An 18897-nucleotide genomic window follows, 5' to 3' on the forward strand; every position below is an offset into this window, starting at 1 on the left:
GCGCGCCACGAGGAAACCGCGGCGCGCCGCAAGCGGTCTCGCGTGGCCAAAGAGCCGTTGGTTACCGCTGCGGATGGTGACGCAGGAGTCGAAGGTACAACCATGGACGTCGAGGGCGGCCTGAAGGCTGAAGAGCCACGGAGGCTCGTACCGATCATCGTTTGTCCTGTAATTGCAGGCGGCGTAATAGACTAATAGTTCTGGGAGAAGATCCCGGCGAGGATGCAGGGGCGGCACGCGGAGAGGCCGGCGCGGCGGAGGAAGTCCCGCCCGGTGACGATGCGGCGCCACCGCTTGCAGGTGGCCGCACAGCGGAGGAGGGCGCGTAGGCCCGGCAGGCACGCAAAGACTTCGCCCAGGGCGTCGTCCCCGATCTTGGCGCCGGCGCGTGTGATGACCATCGACATGATCGGTTTGGGTTAGCTAGCCTAGGGCTCGGCCAGATAGATCGATCTGTACCGTACCGTATAGGTGTGTTTGTCTCGACGGAGGCTTGATGGATCTCCCGGTTTAGCTTAGCTATATATATAGGACGAGGAGGCTGGACGATATTTTTTTTTAAGTAATAATAACAAAAGCAAAGAAATCCATATTTCCTTTGATTTGTTTCGTTCGGTCAGACATGCAGTTTTTCTTAGGAATTATAAATAGATTAGTACCACCTTGAATTTTGAAAAAAATATGGACGTATTGAAAAAAAATTGAAAGCGTAAATTCACGAGAAGAAGCGTATTGTGACGGTGAACTTACGGAGTCAATCCGTGTTTTATTAGGTGTGTTTGTCTCGACGGAGGCTTGATGGATCTCCCGGTTTAGCTTAGCTATATATATATAAGACGAGGAGGCTGGACGATCTTTTTTTTAAAGTAATAATAACAAAAGCAAAGAAATCCATATTTCCTTTGATTTGTTTCGTTCGTCAGACATGCAGTTTTTTTAGGAATTATAAATAGATTAGTATCATCTTGAATTTTGAAAAAAATATGGACTTGTTGAAAAAAAACTAAAAGCGTATATTCATGAGAAGAAGCGTATTGTGGCGGTGAACCCATGAAGTCAATCCGTACTCTATTATTAAAAAAATAAAAATACTAGGAAACATGCCCGTGCGTTGCAACGGGAGAAAAAACTAATCGAATGCCTCAACACAATAAGTATGTCTCGGCACCCTTCACAAAGTCCACGTCCACTATTTCAACATAACACCCACGTGGCCTAGCGTGTACGTTCTAGAAACACTACTCGACATAATATATTTAGCACTTATCATATCTTATATTCGGTGTCATATGAAATCATGTATGAAATATATAAATAGATAAATTGGGAATTACTTGATGTGAGGACCTTGGCCGAAAGAAAGAAGTCGAGCCAACGGTCCACCACCCATCTCACAGCAGGACCGGCGCAACCACCGCTCCTCCCGACAGGTTAGCGGCATTTCCCCCAACGTGGCCGTGGACTTAGTGGACGCGGCTCCCATGATGGCGCTCCCCTTGTTGGCCACCGCATTGCCACTCTTGCTCTCCTTGAGCTTAATATAATATTTGAATGATATACATGTAACCATACAAACGACAAAACAATACTTGATATCCTTACTACCTTTAGGAAAGTAAAATATTGGCAGCCATATGATTCTATAGTACATGTAGCAGAGCCTTAATTACACATCAAAAGTTTAAAAAACTACACCATCAAAAGAGAAAAAAATACAATTGAATTTCATCAGCTTAATTCATGTTATTTTGATCTGAATGCTGGTTACTCACAAGACTACATTGGCCTTAGATAAATATGACCCCATTACTACAACTCGAAAGATGATAGATAGAAAGCCAATTAAACATACATCATCATATTCATAAAAACTTTTGCGGCAACATTGGAAGTAAAAATCAAAACCATGTTAACGAACAACACTATATAGGCTACCAGCTACATTTTACAAAATAAATTTCATGAGTAAAAACATTTAAAGTAAAGAACTGGAAATAAAAAATCACATAATTTTGCTTTTAACAATGTGTGGCCTATCTGTTTGATGCAAGCTAGCTAGCTAGCTAACCCCATAAAAATTAGTCAATCAGAGAATGTCCATTAGTATGAAGTGAATTGCATAATAAGTAAGCAAAATAATCAAACCGGATCAACTTACCTCCTGTCGGAAATAGGCGTAGACGAGCACCCCTTAAACTGCAGGTCTACTGTGTTTCTAGTCAATTCAAGGATAGTGGCTAATGTCTATAGTATTATTTCATAAATGGGGAGCCGATGTACTCCTTTACGTCGCTAATGTTGGCTGCTTTATCCTTGGGCTCGATCATAGTCCATGGCCCGGTTGACTGAAATACGATGGTGTGGCCGTGATTTAGATCATCACAACATACATCAAAGCGAACATGGATCAGTGAGGATGCCAAGCAAATGAAGACGCCCACGTCAATGACACGGCAAGCGAGTTCAGGGGATACGTAGCTATTGGGGATGTGCCGCGGCCGAGTAGTCAAGCAGGTCCTGACCAGCCTACTGCCGAGCGAGGGGATAGCGCCTAAGAGCCATCTGTGATACTGCTCGTACGCCATGAAATAGATGTCTTTGGAACAGAATACATGTCGAGCGTTGGTGATGTTCTTGCGGTAGAGCTCGTTGAGGACCTCCCGGCGGTTGATTTCCAGCAGCCTTCTGAAGACCGGGGAGCTTTACTCGATTGAGAGGCATGGCGGCCGTCGTCGCCGTCACGCCTGCGACGTCACCTGCGAGCATCTCCTCGCAATCAATTACATCTGTCCCAGAACCATCAGCGCTTAAGACGCTTCCGCAACCTCGCCATCTTATTCGTCTTCTTCGGCTCCCGGAGCATCTGAGCATCTCCAGTTCATCGTCGACCACTGTTGCTCTCGTCACCTCCCCGGCCGCCCCTACCACAAATTCGAGCCCCTTGTGAGTTCCTGTCTCAAACCTCTCCTTTTCCCCTTCGAATCGGTGTCCACAGCCGATGTTCGATGATGAGGCCCATGCGTACACAGGCACTCAATCAAGCTGGGCCAACGGACAACCAGAGTGGGGCGGACGAGCTATCGGCCAGAGTTGGCCCATCTGACCGAGCATACTTGTCTAACTCCAGCCCAACATTAACTGCGCTCGGAAACAATTGTCACCAACGAACGAAATAGTTTTTTAGTACCATCTTGTGTATATGTTTTAAATTCAAACTGAAAGCGTAAATTCACGGAAAGAAGCGTATTGTGACGATGAATCCAGGGAGTCAATCCGTGCTTTATTATTAGGGAAAGAAATTAAAAAAATAATAAAAATAAATATAAATTAGGGAAAGATTATAAAAAATAAATTAGGGAGAGATGGTGTTTGTTGTACTGCCTGATTGAAGATAAATATATATGATTTTTTTAAAAAAAAATCATTCTGCCGTTACACAAACAATAAAAAACAATTTCTCAAAAAGAAAAACAATAACGACAATTTCTCAACAAAAAAAGGAGACAATAACGACAAGCAAAGGCTCTCGGCTCCCCGTCTGTGCGCCATGGGGGCGATCAGCTCGGCGGGGATCTCCAACACCCACGTACGCAGGTGCCTTTACCTTCCGTTCCCCTCTCCCCCTGGCCACCGGCCGCGCTCGCTTGAGATCTGCCGGAGCTCCGGCCTCCGGCACCCCTCGAGAGGTTAGGGCCATTTTATTGCCAAACTCTAGGGTTCGCATCGGCTGTTGGGCACCCTCTGTGCTCAAATCGGCAGCGGGGTTTGATCCGAGAAGCAAAAGTTAGTGGTTTCTGGGGCATTGCTACTGACTACGGTAGTATTAAATGGCCAGTCGCGTCGTGGGTGGGTGCAAATTCAGCTTTGGTGGTGTTGGAATAAACCTGGATTTTACAATGTTGCTGTGCGGATTTTACATAGCACCTACATCGCCTCCTGGGGGCACGGTCATAGATTTGGCCTTCTTGCCTCATTTATGTCACTGTCCACATGAAGCAGAATTATTCATAGCAAGAATAACATCATGCTATCTCCCTGTTGTCCCAACCTAGATGCATAATCCTAGATTTTCTTCTAAACATTGGACCTTTGTTTTGAAACACAACCCTTCATTGCATTGGCACCAACCTTATGAGAATTTCCCTGTAACAGTATATGCTAAAACAGTGATATGGATTAACTAGTTACAGATAGAACCATTTGATTATGCATAATAATAGAAATCATTTGTTACCACTGCAAACGAAAGTATTTTTCATTGTCAAATACAGAACACATACCCACTATTTTTCATCTCAGGTTCAAATTACAAATATGAAATCTCTAAAACTATATCAGCACCTTGGGACTCTAAAGCCATGATTGTTCTTTTGTCCACATCTGCATTCTTGTTATCAAATCTAAATCCACGGTGTCACTTATTGTACTACAACATACAGTTCACTACAACTGTAGATGGAGAATCTTCTACAACTCTCTTATGAAATGATATTTCAACTTTGTTCAGAAATCCTACCATCTACGATTGAATCGCAGTCAGTCACTAGCTCTTTTGCTCTTGCCACAAGGGCGGAGATAGGGGTGCTGTACTCCATGAGACCTGCATCACCCAATAAGAGTTTGTAGTCCTCAGCCTTCGACAGTGTTTGTTCTACCACTGATAGGGCTTCTGTCATCCTGAATTTGTTGAAACAGTTTGCATAGTGATAATTGCACTCCACCATGTTAATGACTTGCTCAAGTATCACCCTTCTGATCCCAGGACAATGAGCACTAGGTTCCATGTTTGCATTCAACGCATCAATCAGCCTCTTCACGAATCTCTGCTTAATCTGACCGCCCTCTAGTTCTTCGGTAAAGTCTTTGGGGATGATTCTACAAATCTGTGAACTAAGGCCAATGAGGATCTCTAGTTCTGCCCCTTCCACATCAATTATTTTTTCCAACACCTGTAGTGAAATGTATCGTCATTAATGACAATATAATGTGCAACTATACTATGTTATTCAGTGATAAGTAAACATGCAGAAGTAAAAAATTGCAGGTTAAACTAACACAAACAACTTTACGCACAAGAACAAGTATAAATAGTAAACTTCATTAGCCACCTCTAATAGTGCAGTCATTGCTTGTATTAACAGGGCTCACCTCTCTCAAGGTATGAGATAGTTCCTTCAGGTCTGACTCTCTGAGCTCGGGTTGAGCGTGTAGGCACAGATTGCGCAACAGGCTTGCTGCCACATATATGTACTTGCCATGGATCGAGATCATAGGTTTGAGTTTCTTAATGAACTCCGGTTCCTTCAACACAATCAAGCAATTTTGGACACTTTCTGTTGTGAGCATTGCCAGTGCTTGCCCGGTGACCTTCCGTGATAAGTGATCAGCATTGGTACTCATGATTCCTTCTCCATTGATAAATGTCTGCGTCAGCCTAATGATGATCAGTTGAATGCGACCAATCTCCTGCCTTGTGTTCCCATCAATGGCAATGTTCCTGAGGATTCCTGCCACCAACTTTATCAATTCCTGGCTGCTCCCGTTATATTCCAAGGTTTCTGCAAGGTTTCTCAATAGCAAGGGATGTTTTGATATCTTGTACCGCAGTGTTATGCCGATTTCCCCGCCAATGCTTGCGAGTCTTTGCAGCACTGTCAGTGATGACTTAAGCAGGAGCTTTTGTTGTGTTTCGGTATCCACAGTGTTCATGGCATGTCTGAATCTTGTGAATCCTATGATCTTCGGGATGAGGTTAGCTGCATTGCTGATTTGCACACAGTTTTCCTGATCACAACCAGCAAGACTTTCAATAATTGACATGGCCAGTGCAGGGAGAAGATCATGGTCTGTCGGTAACTGCTCCTTGGGAACCGAACATAATTCTAAAATATGCTGCCAGCATTTGAGTATGTAAGAATTTGGCTTGTCATTGCAGGCTTGTTGGGTTGAGCAGGCTTGTGTTTCCTCGAGCAGGTTATCGGTGTCTTGAAGTTGTTCTCGTCTTTGCCCTTGGTTATCAGCTACATCCCTTACTGTATGTTGCTCTTGGCCATCTTCCAGAAATTGGTCTTGTTTTTCTTGTTCATCATCTGTGTCCAGAAGCAGATTTCCTCTTTTTGTTCCACTGTCAGCATCAAGAAGTGCGGACACAAGCTGTATTGTACCGGGGAAAGTGACGACACGGAGGTCCTTTGCAAGTTCAGCGGTGACCTTCGCAGCATATAATCTGATAGTTATATCCTTTGGACTTGTCCAATCCAACATGCTAATTATTCTGGCCACTGTCTTGGTAGAAGTGGCGAGTTTTGAAAGTAGCTGTGCCTTGGTTGGCTCCCTTTGCAGAAAGCTGTGCATCATCTGAATACCATAGATCTGATTCTTGGATGAATCCGAGTTTAGAGAATCCATGGCAAAGTTACTCAGGCTGATCTTCTTTGGAGCAAGCACACCCTCCTGCATGCATTTCTCCAAGGCGTACGCATAGTACAGATCGACAGATTTCACTCCCCAGTAACCTCTAAACCCACCACAATGGACAAGGAATCTCCGAGGGATGAAAGAAAATAACTCGAGCATGCAAGCCACAGCGTAGAGGACTCCTTGCCCAAGCACCATCCAATAGAAAATTCTGAGAGATGCTTTCAGGTTCTCTTGATCATCCTTGTACTCATGCTGTAAGCCCAAGCTTGCTAGCCAGATACGCACCACTGCTGCTGGAACCTGGAAGTTGCCAAATGACACCACCACCAAGGCACACGCTTGAACTATCAAGATAACAAGGATGTTCGTGGGTTGACCTAACTGTAGGATGTACACCTGCATCCCTAGCGCAGCAATCATGCACAAGTTTATAACAACTCGGTGCCAAAATTCCTGTTTGCTGCCAAGAATACTATCCGCTAGTTTAATGACTCTGGTGAACCGTAGCCTGCTTATTGTTACCAATAGCACTGGCACCAGTAGTGTTGTGAATACAATCCAACTGATCAGGCCTATCCATCTGTTGTATGGATCATGATCATCACCATCATATGTGTATTTATTAATACAAGCTGATAGAGGGGGAGCCGTGAGTAAAATTGCAACCAAGGGGCTCCATAGCGATGTGGCACGGCTTAGCGGTTTCCATATGTGCAGTTTCAGCCCGGACAGGAACCGGACAGTTGCAAGTATTATTACCATCGCTAGAAGCGTCATATCAGTCATATAATATTTCCTCCAGAGGATCACGAAAACATCAAAAAAGCATAGTACCACAACCAGTCCATTCCATCCCATAGGTCTAAAGGCTCCCCTTGTGTTAAAGAACAGTTGGTAATCCATTCTGTTGTTGCGGGTGAACATCCTGAATTATCAAGTATGCATATATGGTGTCATTAAATGATATATGGACACAAACCCAAGATGATGAGCATCCAGATCATACTCCAGTGTTTAAGAAAGATAGACATGATTCCAGTAGATCATAATAATGCTAGGTTCTTGTTAAATCGGACCCTAACTGTGCTAAGCCTAGCTTGGTGGCATTGATGCAGCAATAGGCAGAGTATATTTTTCTACTAGCGGTCGATGAACTAGTTGCAAGTATAGATGTTTCCAATGCATGCCCTGCTAGTTTCAAGTTTGGGTCGTTAAACCTAATTTCATGACAGGGACGGTAGAAAAGTTGCATTATTCTAGGAGAACACCGACGGCGTACCTATAATTGAGTGATAATTGTTATTATTATATAATTACTCACATGTTGTCAATATACAAGTTTCCATGGCTTAACTGGGGAAAGTCTAACAGGAAGTTAAACCTATATCCATAATTGGGGAAAGGCTAATTTCAATCGTTAGATTGTACACTTCAAAACTTCCAATTTTTTTATGGTACTACGTAGTGTTAATTTAGGTACATGTACACAAATTGGAGAGAGAAGCCTAACCCAACTTGTTTGGGACTAAAGACTTTGTTGTTGTTGTTGTAGTACACAGATTGGAGAGAGAGAAAGGTCATAACAAAGCTCATCAATGCAGGTGGGTGACCATGGGCTAGCAATCAATCAGCCAGCCTCATATCCTCCTGGCCATATTGCGCTAAGCAGTACTGGCGCTAAGGTATGAGCATCCATTACACTCTTTTCTGCCAACAAATGTTCCTAAATTAACGCTTTATGATATGTTGAGGTTAATTTTGAGAACTTCTGTAAAAATGTACAAATCAGCGAGAGGTTTCTATTCATGGATGTATGTATGCTCACAAAAACTGATTATCGTCATACCTTATAGCTTCGAGGAATACTATCGCTGCTGCATACCAAAAATCATGATCCAAACTGAGATCCTTGGAGTAGCCTCCGAGCAGGACAACAGTCGCCCACGTGAAGGCCAGCGTGCCCAAGGCATTGCCAAGCCTCTCGATCAGCGCGACGAAGCGAACAAAGTGATTCAGCCCCATTTCCGGCTTGGCAGCAGCAGCGGCCTTGCCTACTTGTCTGGCACCGTAATGAGATGGTGGCATTGAGATGCAGTGCTCTCTCCCTCGTCCGTTGGCCATTGCTTGGATGGGCTCGGGAGCTTCTCAGCGGCGATGATTGTCTGATTATCTATGCAACAGTGAATGAGACCCAGATGCTACGGATTGCCATATGGCATGGTAACACCACGCTGCCGTTGCCTGTCACGGTAGGTGAGTCGATTAGTTAAACCTCGGAATATATAATAGTGGACGTGCTTTTAAGAAAAGCATGCCAAAGTGCTGCACATATTTTACTGCTGATCGCTTTTGTTTGTGCCATGCATGGTGCCTGCCTTCATCGGCATGCCTTATCCATCACATGCGCACATGTCATTGAACTAGGAGGACATACACTGATGATCTCATGACCATGTGGCTGGATTTAAAATTCATTGCCAGTTCTAAAGGAGTGTCTTCCTCCAAATCACTGTATGAGTGAACTTGAGAGGTGCCCAAACCTGCCGTGTTGCCAGCTGTATGGCAAATTAAAATTTCCCCCAAGATGCAGGGTTTCCTGTGGCTTCTATCCCAGAACAAAGTGATGGCCTGTGATAACTTGAGGAGGAGGAGGGGCATGGCAAAACCTCTCGAGTGTAGACACTACTGAAACTGAGTCGGTGCAGCATTTGTTTTTTGAGTGTATTGTTGCAAAAGCCATTTGGGATGATGTTGAGCTTATATTTGATGTTAGCATTGTGGATTTTAAGTCTTTAGCTGTTCATAGGATTTGATTTAAGAAAAGCTCTCAGTTAAACTTTGTTTCTTCTGCTGTTCCGTGGGGAGTATGGAATTGCAGAAATGATTGAATTTCTATGAAACAGGTGTGGCATCTGAGGAAAAAGATGCCTTGTTCAGGGGGTTGATGCCCAGGAAACCGAGATCGCCAATGAAACTGGAACCAGGCTGATTGGTACGGTGGTTTCGGACCATCCATCCTGGGCTGAAGCCAGTGCTGATGCTGAGCATGGTGGCCGTGCTTCTCTGAGCTACCTGATGAAGAATCGACAAAGGAATGATGAAATCCATGTCGTCTCGGACTGGGAGAAGCTCGAAGATTGATGCTGCTAGCTTGTCTGTCTTGGCTAGTGTTGCTTTACATGTTGCTTTCTGCTCCATGGAGTTTGTAACGAACTTAATTGTTTTACTTTTGCGTTGCGTTCCTTGCCCCTCTGGCTCGGGGGGAGAGATACGTGCTGTGAAAGCTAATTCCAAATAGCTGTTTCGATGTGCTGTAGATCATGTTGCAGACAGGCCTTCTCTCCACAGCAAAGCAGCGCCATGGTGCACCAGCAGCTCCTTTATTCTTCTTCGCTTCAAAAGTCGGTACCAACCGTCGATCATCGCTACCCGAAAGTAAGTTGCTGCGTGTCATTATTTGCTTTTGGTGGATTTAGTTAGATTAGATTATCCCAGATGGGGAGCCGGGCACGATAGAAGCAAGCAGGGGCGAGTGAGTATTTTTGTCGGGTATGCTCGTATCCTCCCAGCTGATAGGAAGCCGCGCGACGGGTGTTGGGAGGGAGTAGCATAGAGCCGCGCGAGTACAAAGTGCAGCGGAGACCGCGTGAAGACCCGGGCGCGAGCGCGGTTGACGAGGAGCGTGCATGGCGTGTGCACATGCAAGCCAAATGGACCAAACGAAGGAATCTTACCGTGCTGCCCACGTTCGTACGGGTCTGCACTGCACTTTGTTTCAGTTGCTTTTGTTTAGCCTTGGTCGTCTTGGTTTACCTGCTATCAACTTTTGACAGATGATGCTATCTGGGCTTCTTTATCAACGCATGATTTCACAATGGTTGGAGATTTGGCAAATCATTTTGAACATCTATTTTGAAATATGAGAAACATGGTATGTTTGGGCTCTGTGCATTGTCAATGCTTAATACCAACTTATATAGTTGACACAGACATATAGCCAAATACGGAAGCTGAACGTGTCATGATCTTAATGCAAAAGGCTCAGGTCGAACTTTAATATATAGACGTATATATGCAGCACAACACAATCAGTTCTGGTAGCTAGCACATGGAGTTGACATACAAAATATCACATCACATGACATAATAGATGGCTCCAGCCCAAATAGTAAGAATTCAAACCATGATACTATATACAACATGCACACTCACTACTACTAACATAAGCATCGACACATAGAATATGAACATGTAAGAAAACACAAAGTAAATAAGTAGGTTTAACAGCTTGCTAACATTGAAGGCGCATCGTATATATTTTTCGACGTAACGAAAACTCCACCTCCCAACCATAGCTGCCATCCAAAGCCTTGTCCACCCCACCGCCCATTCCCTGTCTTCTCTCCTGTTCGGCGGCCTCGTGATCGGCAAGAGGAGAGTTGACCCACCATTTTCGTGTTTTCTTCGTTCTAATAGGTTCTTGTTTCCCCTAGGTTTTGGGTCCCTAGTGGTAACAATGAGGTGGCGGTGGCAATGTAGCATTGGAATAATGTCTCTTGGGTCTCTCCCTACCTCGACGACGTTCAGTCTGATGTCGATGAAGGACCTATAAGGATAGGTGTTGCCAGATTTGTTGGCTCTCTTTCGATCTTGGTAGTTGGCGTGTCCATCAAGGGGAGCGGTTGGTTGGATCTTGGTGACGTGCCTTCAACATCCTCTTCGGATTTGTTCAGCAACATGGTCCAATTTCTTCAACCCTCTAGACTAGGGTGAAAAATTGTAAGACTTGCGTGTGGGGTGGTGCCCCAACTGATGTTCCTCCAACGATTTGTAGATCCTGTTTCAAGTGGCGATGACTATTGCGGTCTTCAAAGCTGGTCTAACGAGGATATTTGAAGGTTTCACTATCTTTACAAGTGCAATTTTCAATCTTAGAAGGACGGCGTACTATCGAAGGAAGCAAATAGCCGATATGATTTCCAATGTAATTTTATTTTTGCTGCTCGTATGTCTCCAATTGTCTTTCCATTACACTAGCTATGTTTTTCTTAATTATCATATGTAAGATGCTCTTTGGGTCTCTTTTTAAAATAACAACTTACAAGCGGCATCGAAGGCTACTAATTGTTCAACGACCACACATGGTGTTTGTCATTCAAGAGCTATTAATTCAACACCATATAAAATAGACAAATACAGTATGTCTAAAACACCAGCATGATCCATGGCTCGGTTTAGGGATCATTACGAATCAAATTATAAATATCAACTGTAGACGTGAACCACATCACCACTTGTCGGAGCTGCATACACCAATTAACTGGAATGGGCGCCAAGCGAGCAGAAATGGCAGTTACTTCGCAATGCTATATAATGCCCTGCGGAGCAACTGACCAGTAAAACAACAGTACTGAAGAGACCGAAGGCAAAGAGTGGAGAGGTTTAGTTCAATTACTACTAGTTCGCTCATGGGAGACGGTAGGAAATCTGGCTCTGGTTTCTCGTCGGAGATGGTGTCTTGGTTTGCGTGGTTTCGCTCACCAAAGGTGGCGAACACTGGCGACCGGGGCACGTACTATCCGGCCGGCGGGATGGTCGTAGCGGCCAAACATTTCTCCAGTGCTCGCAAGATAAACTTTGGCTAGTTTCATTTCTGCCGTATACGACTGCAGTTTAGTCCTGTGCAAGTATTACCTTGTAGAGACTTAGAATCTAAAATATTTTCAAGCCTCATAGCTAATGATGTTTTTTTTCTTTTTAAAAAGAAGGACATCCCCGGCCTCTGTATCATAAAGATGCATGTGGCCACTTTATTAAAACAAGTTCAGCAAAACAAATAGTCTGATCTGCAGAGTACAGCTCAGAAAGTAAGTACAAAAAAACTAAAGCAACTCAAAGCCACAACCAGCATGACGAAAGGACATCAAGGACCTATCCTATTATGCGACCCCGACGCCATCCAAACCAGTTGAAGATAGCCCGTGCGACCATCTCCCATCGGTTGCACCCAGTAGCCAAATGCTTCCTGGAGCCCGTAGAAGTGAGTAGCAACCACGTACGGATCCATGCCGTAGCTTGAAGATAACCTGCAAGAAATTAATAATGGATAGTCTGTTAAAAATCATATCATTTCTGCAGTTTCATATAGCCCAAAGAAATGCGCATATTCCAATCCGAATAGTTGACGCAATCTCAGGAATCACTCCATTTAGCCACGTCCCAAACAACACATCAATGCTAACTAGAGGAATAATATTAAAAGCTATATGGATGGACCTCCAAAGTAACTTCACGAGAGGGCAATCAATAAATAAGTGTTGAATTGTTTCATCATGAACACAAAAACAACATCGTGAGCTACCTATCCATCTTCGCTTAAGTAAGTTATCTTTGGTAAGGATCACTTGCTTGTGCATAAACCATATAAAAATCTTGATTCGCAAGGGAACCTTAACTTTCCAAATGTGTATCGATCTCGGGATTGGGCCAAAATTAATAAGGTATAGGTACATCGATTTGACCGAAAACACTCCATTACCTGATAACTGCCATTTCAAGGTGTCGCACTGATCAGAGAGTTGTACGTCCATCAACCTCCGCACTAAGTGCAACCAGGTGTTCCATCGCTCCTCTACTAGAGACCTCCTGAACTGGATATTCAAAGGTACCGTCTGCATGACTGCTGCCACGTAATCCTCCTTAGACATCTCACCCTAGCATGGTTGTTCTCCCCTGAGACATACTATGCTTGACAGTGTTGCTTGTCAGCGGTTAGGAGTGTTGCCTTTACGGACTATTACCTTTAAGAAAATGCGTATGCACCATGGTTGATAGAACAAACCAGTTCAAGGAGGAGCGATGCATCACACAACTGATGGATAACTTTTGTCTTGCGCTGAGCACCCTTGTCATCGCCTGATCGTCATCGTCTCGCCTCGCACTCTCACCTCGCCTTACCACCTGATGCACAGCAGTACCCATGAGCCGATGAACAATCGACAACAGGAGAGCACGACTGCTTAGATTGGGTTGGAATCTGTCAGTTGATTCTGAACCCATGATCTACGGCTCAAAGGTAACCCTTCTGGTAGTCCCAAGTTCCTGAATTTGTTTGTTCTTTATTGAAACTTTTTGTTGTTTGTTAATTTAAGTTCGATGGGATTAGTGTTTTGGACACCAGAACTATACATACTTTAATTTTGAGATTACACCAAAATCAAGCTTGTAATGGTTGTGTCATTTCATTCGAACCCAATTTGCTCAGTTTGGATTAATGATTGTTGAGATATCACCAGAACAGTGTTGTTGTCAAAGTATTATGCAAAATTTAGCACATTTCTATTTTGCTAGAACTAATCTAATATAAGGCATAAAAGCTTTCGGTAACAACATTAAAAATGTAGATGTTTTTTGTTGAGCATTCAGTTTTCAAACTAAAGAGAGAATGTTAGAATTTTGGTTTTATCCAAGTTATGATTACCAAATAATAAATAGTGGACTAGCTTTAAGAGAGTGTTGCACATATATTTGGATTTAGAGCCGAGGCCAAAACACAAATAATTATATTTATATTTATATTATTAAGGGGGCCGCTCTATTTTCGTCCCGGGCCTATGAAATGTCAAGACATGCCATGCTTGTCATGATTTGAGAGACACTTCGAACTACCTTTAAGGAACATTGCGGAAAATTTGCTTTTTAGTACAAAAAAAAACCATGTGGCAGAATATTGTTGCAGTAATGACGATCAACGTACAAAACATGTAGAAACATACAACCATTTAACATTTACCATACATGCATTTGTGACATTTTCCACGAAGTCATTCTCCAAAGTCTCCACTAGGCGTATGTGGTCTGTGGAAATTTCCTAGGGTTCCCTTGTCTCATGGCTCGATGCGGTGTTGTTTTCATAATTAGTTGACGAGAAAGTATCACATGGAAACCTACCACTCAATGAGAACTTGGAAACCCATGCCTACACCGTTGGATCTGAAACATGCCCTTGTGATTGAACATCACATGTTTGCATGCAAGCACCCGAGGGCTAGTTTTTGTAATACACAAAGCCTCTGATTTTTTCTGTAAAACACATAGAATGGTGGATGGATGATCCAGCTCCTTAGATTGCATATCCGACGACCCGTGCTGGAGTTTCCAGGTTTTCACCGGGAGGCTGGTTTCCGGGAGCTTTGGTTCGCTCGACAGCGATTTCTTCGGAAAAGCGCCAAGACGAGGACAGCTCGGGAGCGCTAGACATACAGTGGCCGGAAACTTGTGTGCATGATAGTGACGATGAAAACAACCAAACCAAAGCTGTCCATTCTCATCACGTGTCTAGTACAATGGGTCCATAATCTGACGACACCAGCTACTTACGATTTTTCTAATTTCAACATTTCTTTTCTTTTTTGAACATTTCAACTACGTACGGTGGTGAATATAAGATGTTATATGGTGGTGCGCGATTGCGTACAAAAGCAAGTAACTATAGCTGCCAACAGTTTTGCCTCACATGCGTACAAACCCCTTTGATTTCTTCTCCGGGCCTCACCACGGCCTCGTACAACAAGTTGATCCGTTGCCCACTTGTTGCCTTATTGGCATCTAGTACCGAAAGCTTTACTAAGCGCCAAAGCGACTAGTTGGCACTCAGAGGTGCACCGACAAAAATGAGATTTCTGTGTACGTAATTTTCTCTTGAAAACCATTTCTACGTACAAAATTGGAATATGTACATATTTCAACTTTTCTTCTGACTGCATCGGTGGAATAGTCTGACCTAATTACAACCGCGTGTTTAGTTTCTTGTATCCCTCCTTGGTGTGCCTCCACGATACAGTTTCTAGCTAGGTTGTTTGGCAGTCTATTTTGCATCATTTGGGATGGGCCAAAGCTAGCTCCATGTGATGCAAACATTGTCACTGAAGAAGATAGAATAGTAGGCTTGCCTTTTTGAGAGAGAAAACGTACATATACCAGGCAGGGATAAAATACTCCACTTGGATGATTTTTTAAGGGTCTTTGCTACTTAATAGTTGGGTTTTGGCCCTTTCACAAAAAAAGAGCGCGGTTTTTGTGAAATTCTACTTAATACTCCTTCCGTTCAAAAATAAGTGTTGTGGTTTTAGTTCAAATTTGTACTAAAATAACAACACATATTTTGGAATGGAGGGATTAAGAGAGAGAGAGAGAGAGAGAGAGAGAGAGAGAGAGAGAGAGAGCAACAACGTGGAGACATACAACTGTATGTGATATCATTCAATAATTCTGAGTACAATTGCTTATCTTTACCATATACACTTATACTGTATGTAGAAAAGATATATAGTGCACACACTCCAACTCATAAGTTATGATGCACGATGGCATGCATCTTTGCTGAAGATAAACTGCCACACAACCTATTAGAGGCTACTGCATCTTTGCTGAAGATAAACTGCCACACAACCTATTAGAGGCTACATGGGAATGGGTTTCACAAAAAGGCTCTCAACAGTCTCCTTAAGATTTATGCTGAAGGTATATGCATCTTTCCTAGCATAGAACACTAGCATGCTATTAGCAAAGTTAATAATCCGCCGCACCACTAGGAGGTGTGAATGATGTTCGAAGTGAGCTTGATTTAGAGTTCTCCATTCGTCTTCTAGCAGTGATAGGATCTTGGAAATGGCAATCTCACTTGTGACACTGTGCTCAACCATGTAACACTCTATAGAGCTTGCCATATCCCCCTTGGCCTTCCCGCCCTGCATATTTATATGATCGGAGTTAGATACATTATCTTGAGTGCCTATTGGTGGTTGAGTTGTTATAGTTTGGGCCAAATAAGAAAATAAAAGAGTATACTTTGAATGCGGCAATGTCATCCAATAGACGTGCTATCTTCCCGCACGCTATGGCGACTTTTGGGTAACCAGCTGCCCACTCAAATGCTTCCCTTGTGACTGGATCTCCCATGCCAACCATCAAACCTACACATAGCGTTGGTGATCCTATGGACATGGCTGATAAACTCAGGTGATCTTTAAAGCTTGGCTTGTGATCCTGGTGTAACCATTCAACTTCTTGGAGATAATAAGCGGACAGATCTTGAAACTGCATAGAAGAAAAACAAATTAAACACAAAACGAACAATCTAAAAAATATGGTAAAGATATAAGGTACATGGTGGTTTACCGCTTTTCGGGCATAGGCAACATGGTAAGTGTCACAAATTGCCACTTCACTCGTAGCATCTTTAAATATTCTCAATAGTTCAATATAGAACCTTTTAAGGTAGTCGGGTAGAAGAGAAGTGGCCCTCTCATCCCATCTACATGTCGGATTACATAGCATGAAAATCAGTCCATGACATAAATAGAATATTGATTGCATGTTAGTTTTTGCACATGCATGTAAATAAAATCCAAACTTTCAAACCTTTGTATGGCCACATTTAGTTGTCGACATTCCTCAATGGTGGCATGGGCATCATATGTGTCATCCATCAAGGAAATAAGCATCAATTGCTTGGTAAGAAATATTCTTGAGAACGCAAATTCTTTCTCATGGTATATGGCATAGCACCAAAGGTAACCCTCCACCAGGCGGTCCCGGGCATAGTTTAGCCCGACACACCTGTACAGACCGCGCCACCACCTAAAGTACTTTGATTAATCTAGGTAAAATAGATATGTCCTAATACATAACTGGATGGACAATATCCAAATTGTAAATACAGTACGTGAAGGCATGCATTTTATATCGATTCCAGCTTCATTGTGTAGTTGAGTATAACAAAGACATACTTAGTGAGATATTTGAGTTCCTTCAAGTGTACATGTTGTAGAAGGTTAAAATCCAGCTTCGCAAGCTCCAATAGAGTTGGGTTATGTTGTTCCTCGTGCATGTACTCAGAGATATAATGGAGTGTTTCCACCCTTTTCAATGTCCTTGGTAATGGTACGTGAAGGGCACGTTTAACTTGCTCGTCTAAAGGAGACTTGAGAGTGTCCCTCATCAATTCAAGATGATGCTTTGTAAATGAGATAGCTTCTTCCAATGATGGCTCACCATGAACAAGAAGATGGGCTGCGTTGTATAGACATAAAAGTCCCTTTGGGTCATTGGTAATATCTTTCCTAAAGCTCCCATCCTCATTCTTAAATTTGTTGAAAACATCTGTATGATAAATGTTGGTGAGACATTGTTAAAACAACACATATCATTGTATAACCAGTACTGTATTAATTTATTTTATAAATAGATACATAGATACCTGAAGACACCCAAAGACCATGTTCTCGAAGCAAGCCAAACCGGAGGGCAACGTGATGGAGGCTAGAGCTACTGAATTCATCCTCGATAATTTGACTTAACGCGATATCAGCCTGTTTCTTAAAGTGATGATCTATTCCGAGACGTTGGACACTGTCCAATAAGGTTATTCTTTCCACCGTGCACTTGCAACTCTCAAACAACATGTTGATGTCCTCCTTTAATTTATCAGCTCTTGCAGTCATCCATTTTTCTGACCTCTGCACACAAGCGTGCATGCATAGATTAATTAGCTGGGGTTAACGAAAGGAACCATGCATACTTGAAAAGTAAACATGTGGATTAGATTGTCCAGGAATAGTATTTACATAGTATAATTGTTTTAGAGCTTTACGCTTAGTAATATATACATATAAATAATGTCAGAAATGCCTACAACACGACACCAAATAGCTGAAACGGCATATATTATTTCTAATAAGTTGAGAGAATAACTTTAAATATTGCAATGAAACAAGTATCTGGGTTAGTAATGTAGCAAACCATAATGATGAAACATGGATTGGGAATTAATAAAGCAAAAAATATATATACATATGTAGCACTAGCGTATACCTGCAGTGGTTTTGGCTCGTAGTCGAGGAAGTAGTCACCCCACAGAGAGGGCTCATAGCTGGACAGCGTCTTCGGAGCAGCGGCAACGCCAGCAGAGGCATGGTTGTATGTATATCTTGTTTCGTGTTCAACTCTAGAGGCCGGTGTAGCTTCCGTGGCAGGTGAAGCTTGGACATGGGGAAAGCGGGGCCGGGGAGACGGTTGGAGAGGGAGACGAGAGGAGTAGGCAGATGAGGAGCAGGGACTGCTGAGTAGGATTGCCGGCGTTGGCTTCAAACTCGCTGCCATCCTCTAATGAACTCTCTGTTAGTTGTGACTTGTGAGCCTGTGACACTGGAAGGACCACGGCAACCAGCTTTTAAGGGCATCCATGCTCACGAAGATCTGTCTCAGGAGCTTTCACCGATCTTATCACAAATTTGTGAACCGTGACCTCGAACGTATACCATTACCACACACTATCTGAGGGCCAAAATAAGTGCACAACCTATTTGAGGGCCGAAACAAGTGCATACTTTTCAGCCAGCGTTGGGGGAGAGGGCCAAGAGCGGCTCGGGTGTCAGCTCCGTTTTCCTATATTTTTTGTTTGTTTCTCGATGAACG

The 18897-nt window shown here is 43.2% G+C and overlaps 2 protein-coding genes and 1 long non-coding RNA gene across 3 annotated transcripts; 1 reads left to right on the plus strand and 2 right to left on the minus strand.

Moving 5' to 3' along the window:
- Positions 1-3508: 3508 nt before the first annotated feature.
- LOC147984008 (uncharacterized) lies at positions 3509-10311 on the plus strand. Its single transcript, XR_015615792.1, has 3 exons — positions 3509-3594; positions 8022-8102; positions 9324-10311. It is a non-coding gene; the product is annotated as an uncharacterized LOC147984008 (long non-coding RNA).
- On the minus strand, positions 3727-7345 carry LOC125528699 (uncharacterized). Its single transcript, XM_048693135.2, has 2 exons — positions 5149-7345; positions 3727-4949 (listed from the first exon to the last, which is right to left on the minus strand). The coding sequence occupies exons 1-2, from the start codon at positions 7342-7344 to the stop codon at positions 4494-4496; spliced, it is 2652 nt and encodes an 883-aa protein (XP_048549092.2). The 5' UTR covers position 7345; the 3' UTR covers positions 3727-4493.
- Positions 10312-15654: 5343 nt separating the features above from the next.
- LOC125535927 (tau-cadinol synthase-like) lies at positions 15655-18657 on the minus strand. The gene is made up of 7 exons (XM_048698994.2): positions 18295-18657; positions 17681-17939; positions 17211-17583; positions 16843-17061; positions 16600-16735; positions 16270-16518; positions 15655-16169 (listed from the first exon to the last, which is right to left on the minus strand). The coding sequence occupies exons 1-7, from the start codon at positions 18580-18582 to the stop codon at positions 15882-15884; spliced, it is 1812 nt and encodes a 603-aa protein (XP_048554951.2). The 5' UTR covers positions 18583-18657; the 3' UTR covers positions 15655-15881.
- Between the last annotated feature and the right edge of the window lie 240 nt (positions 18658-18897).

The sequence above is a fragment of the Triticum urartu genome, chromosome 2A (genome assembly GCF_056163025.1).
Source record: "Triticum urartu cultivar PI428250 chromosome 2A, HENAU_Tu73, whole genome shotgun sequence".
Lineage (NCBI taxonomy): Eukaryota > Viridiplantae > Streptophyta > Magnoliopsida > Poales > Poaceae > Triticum > Triticum urartu.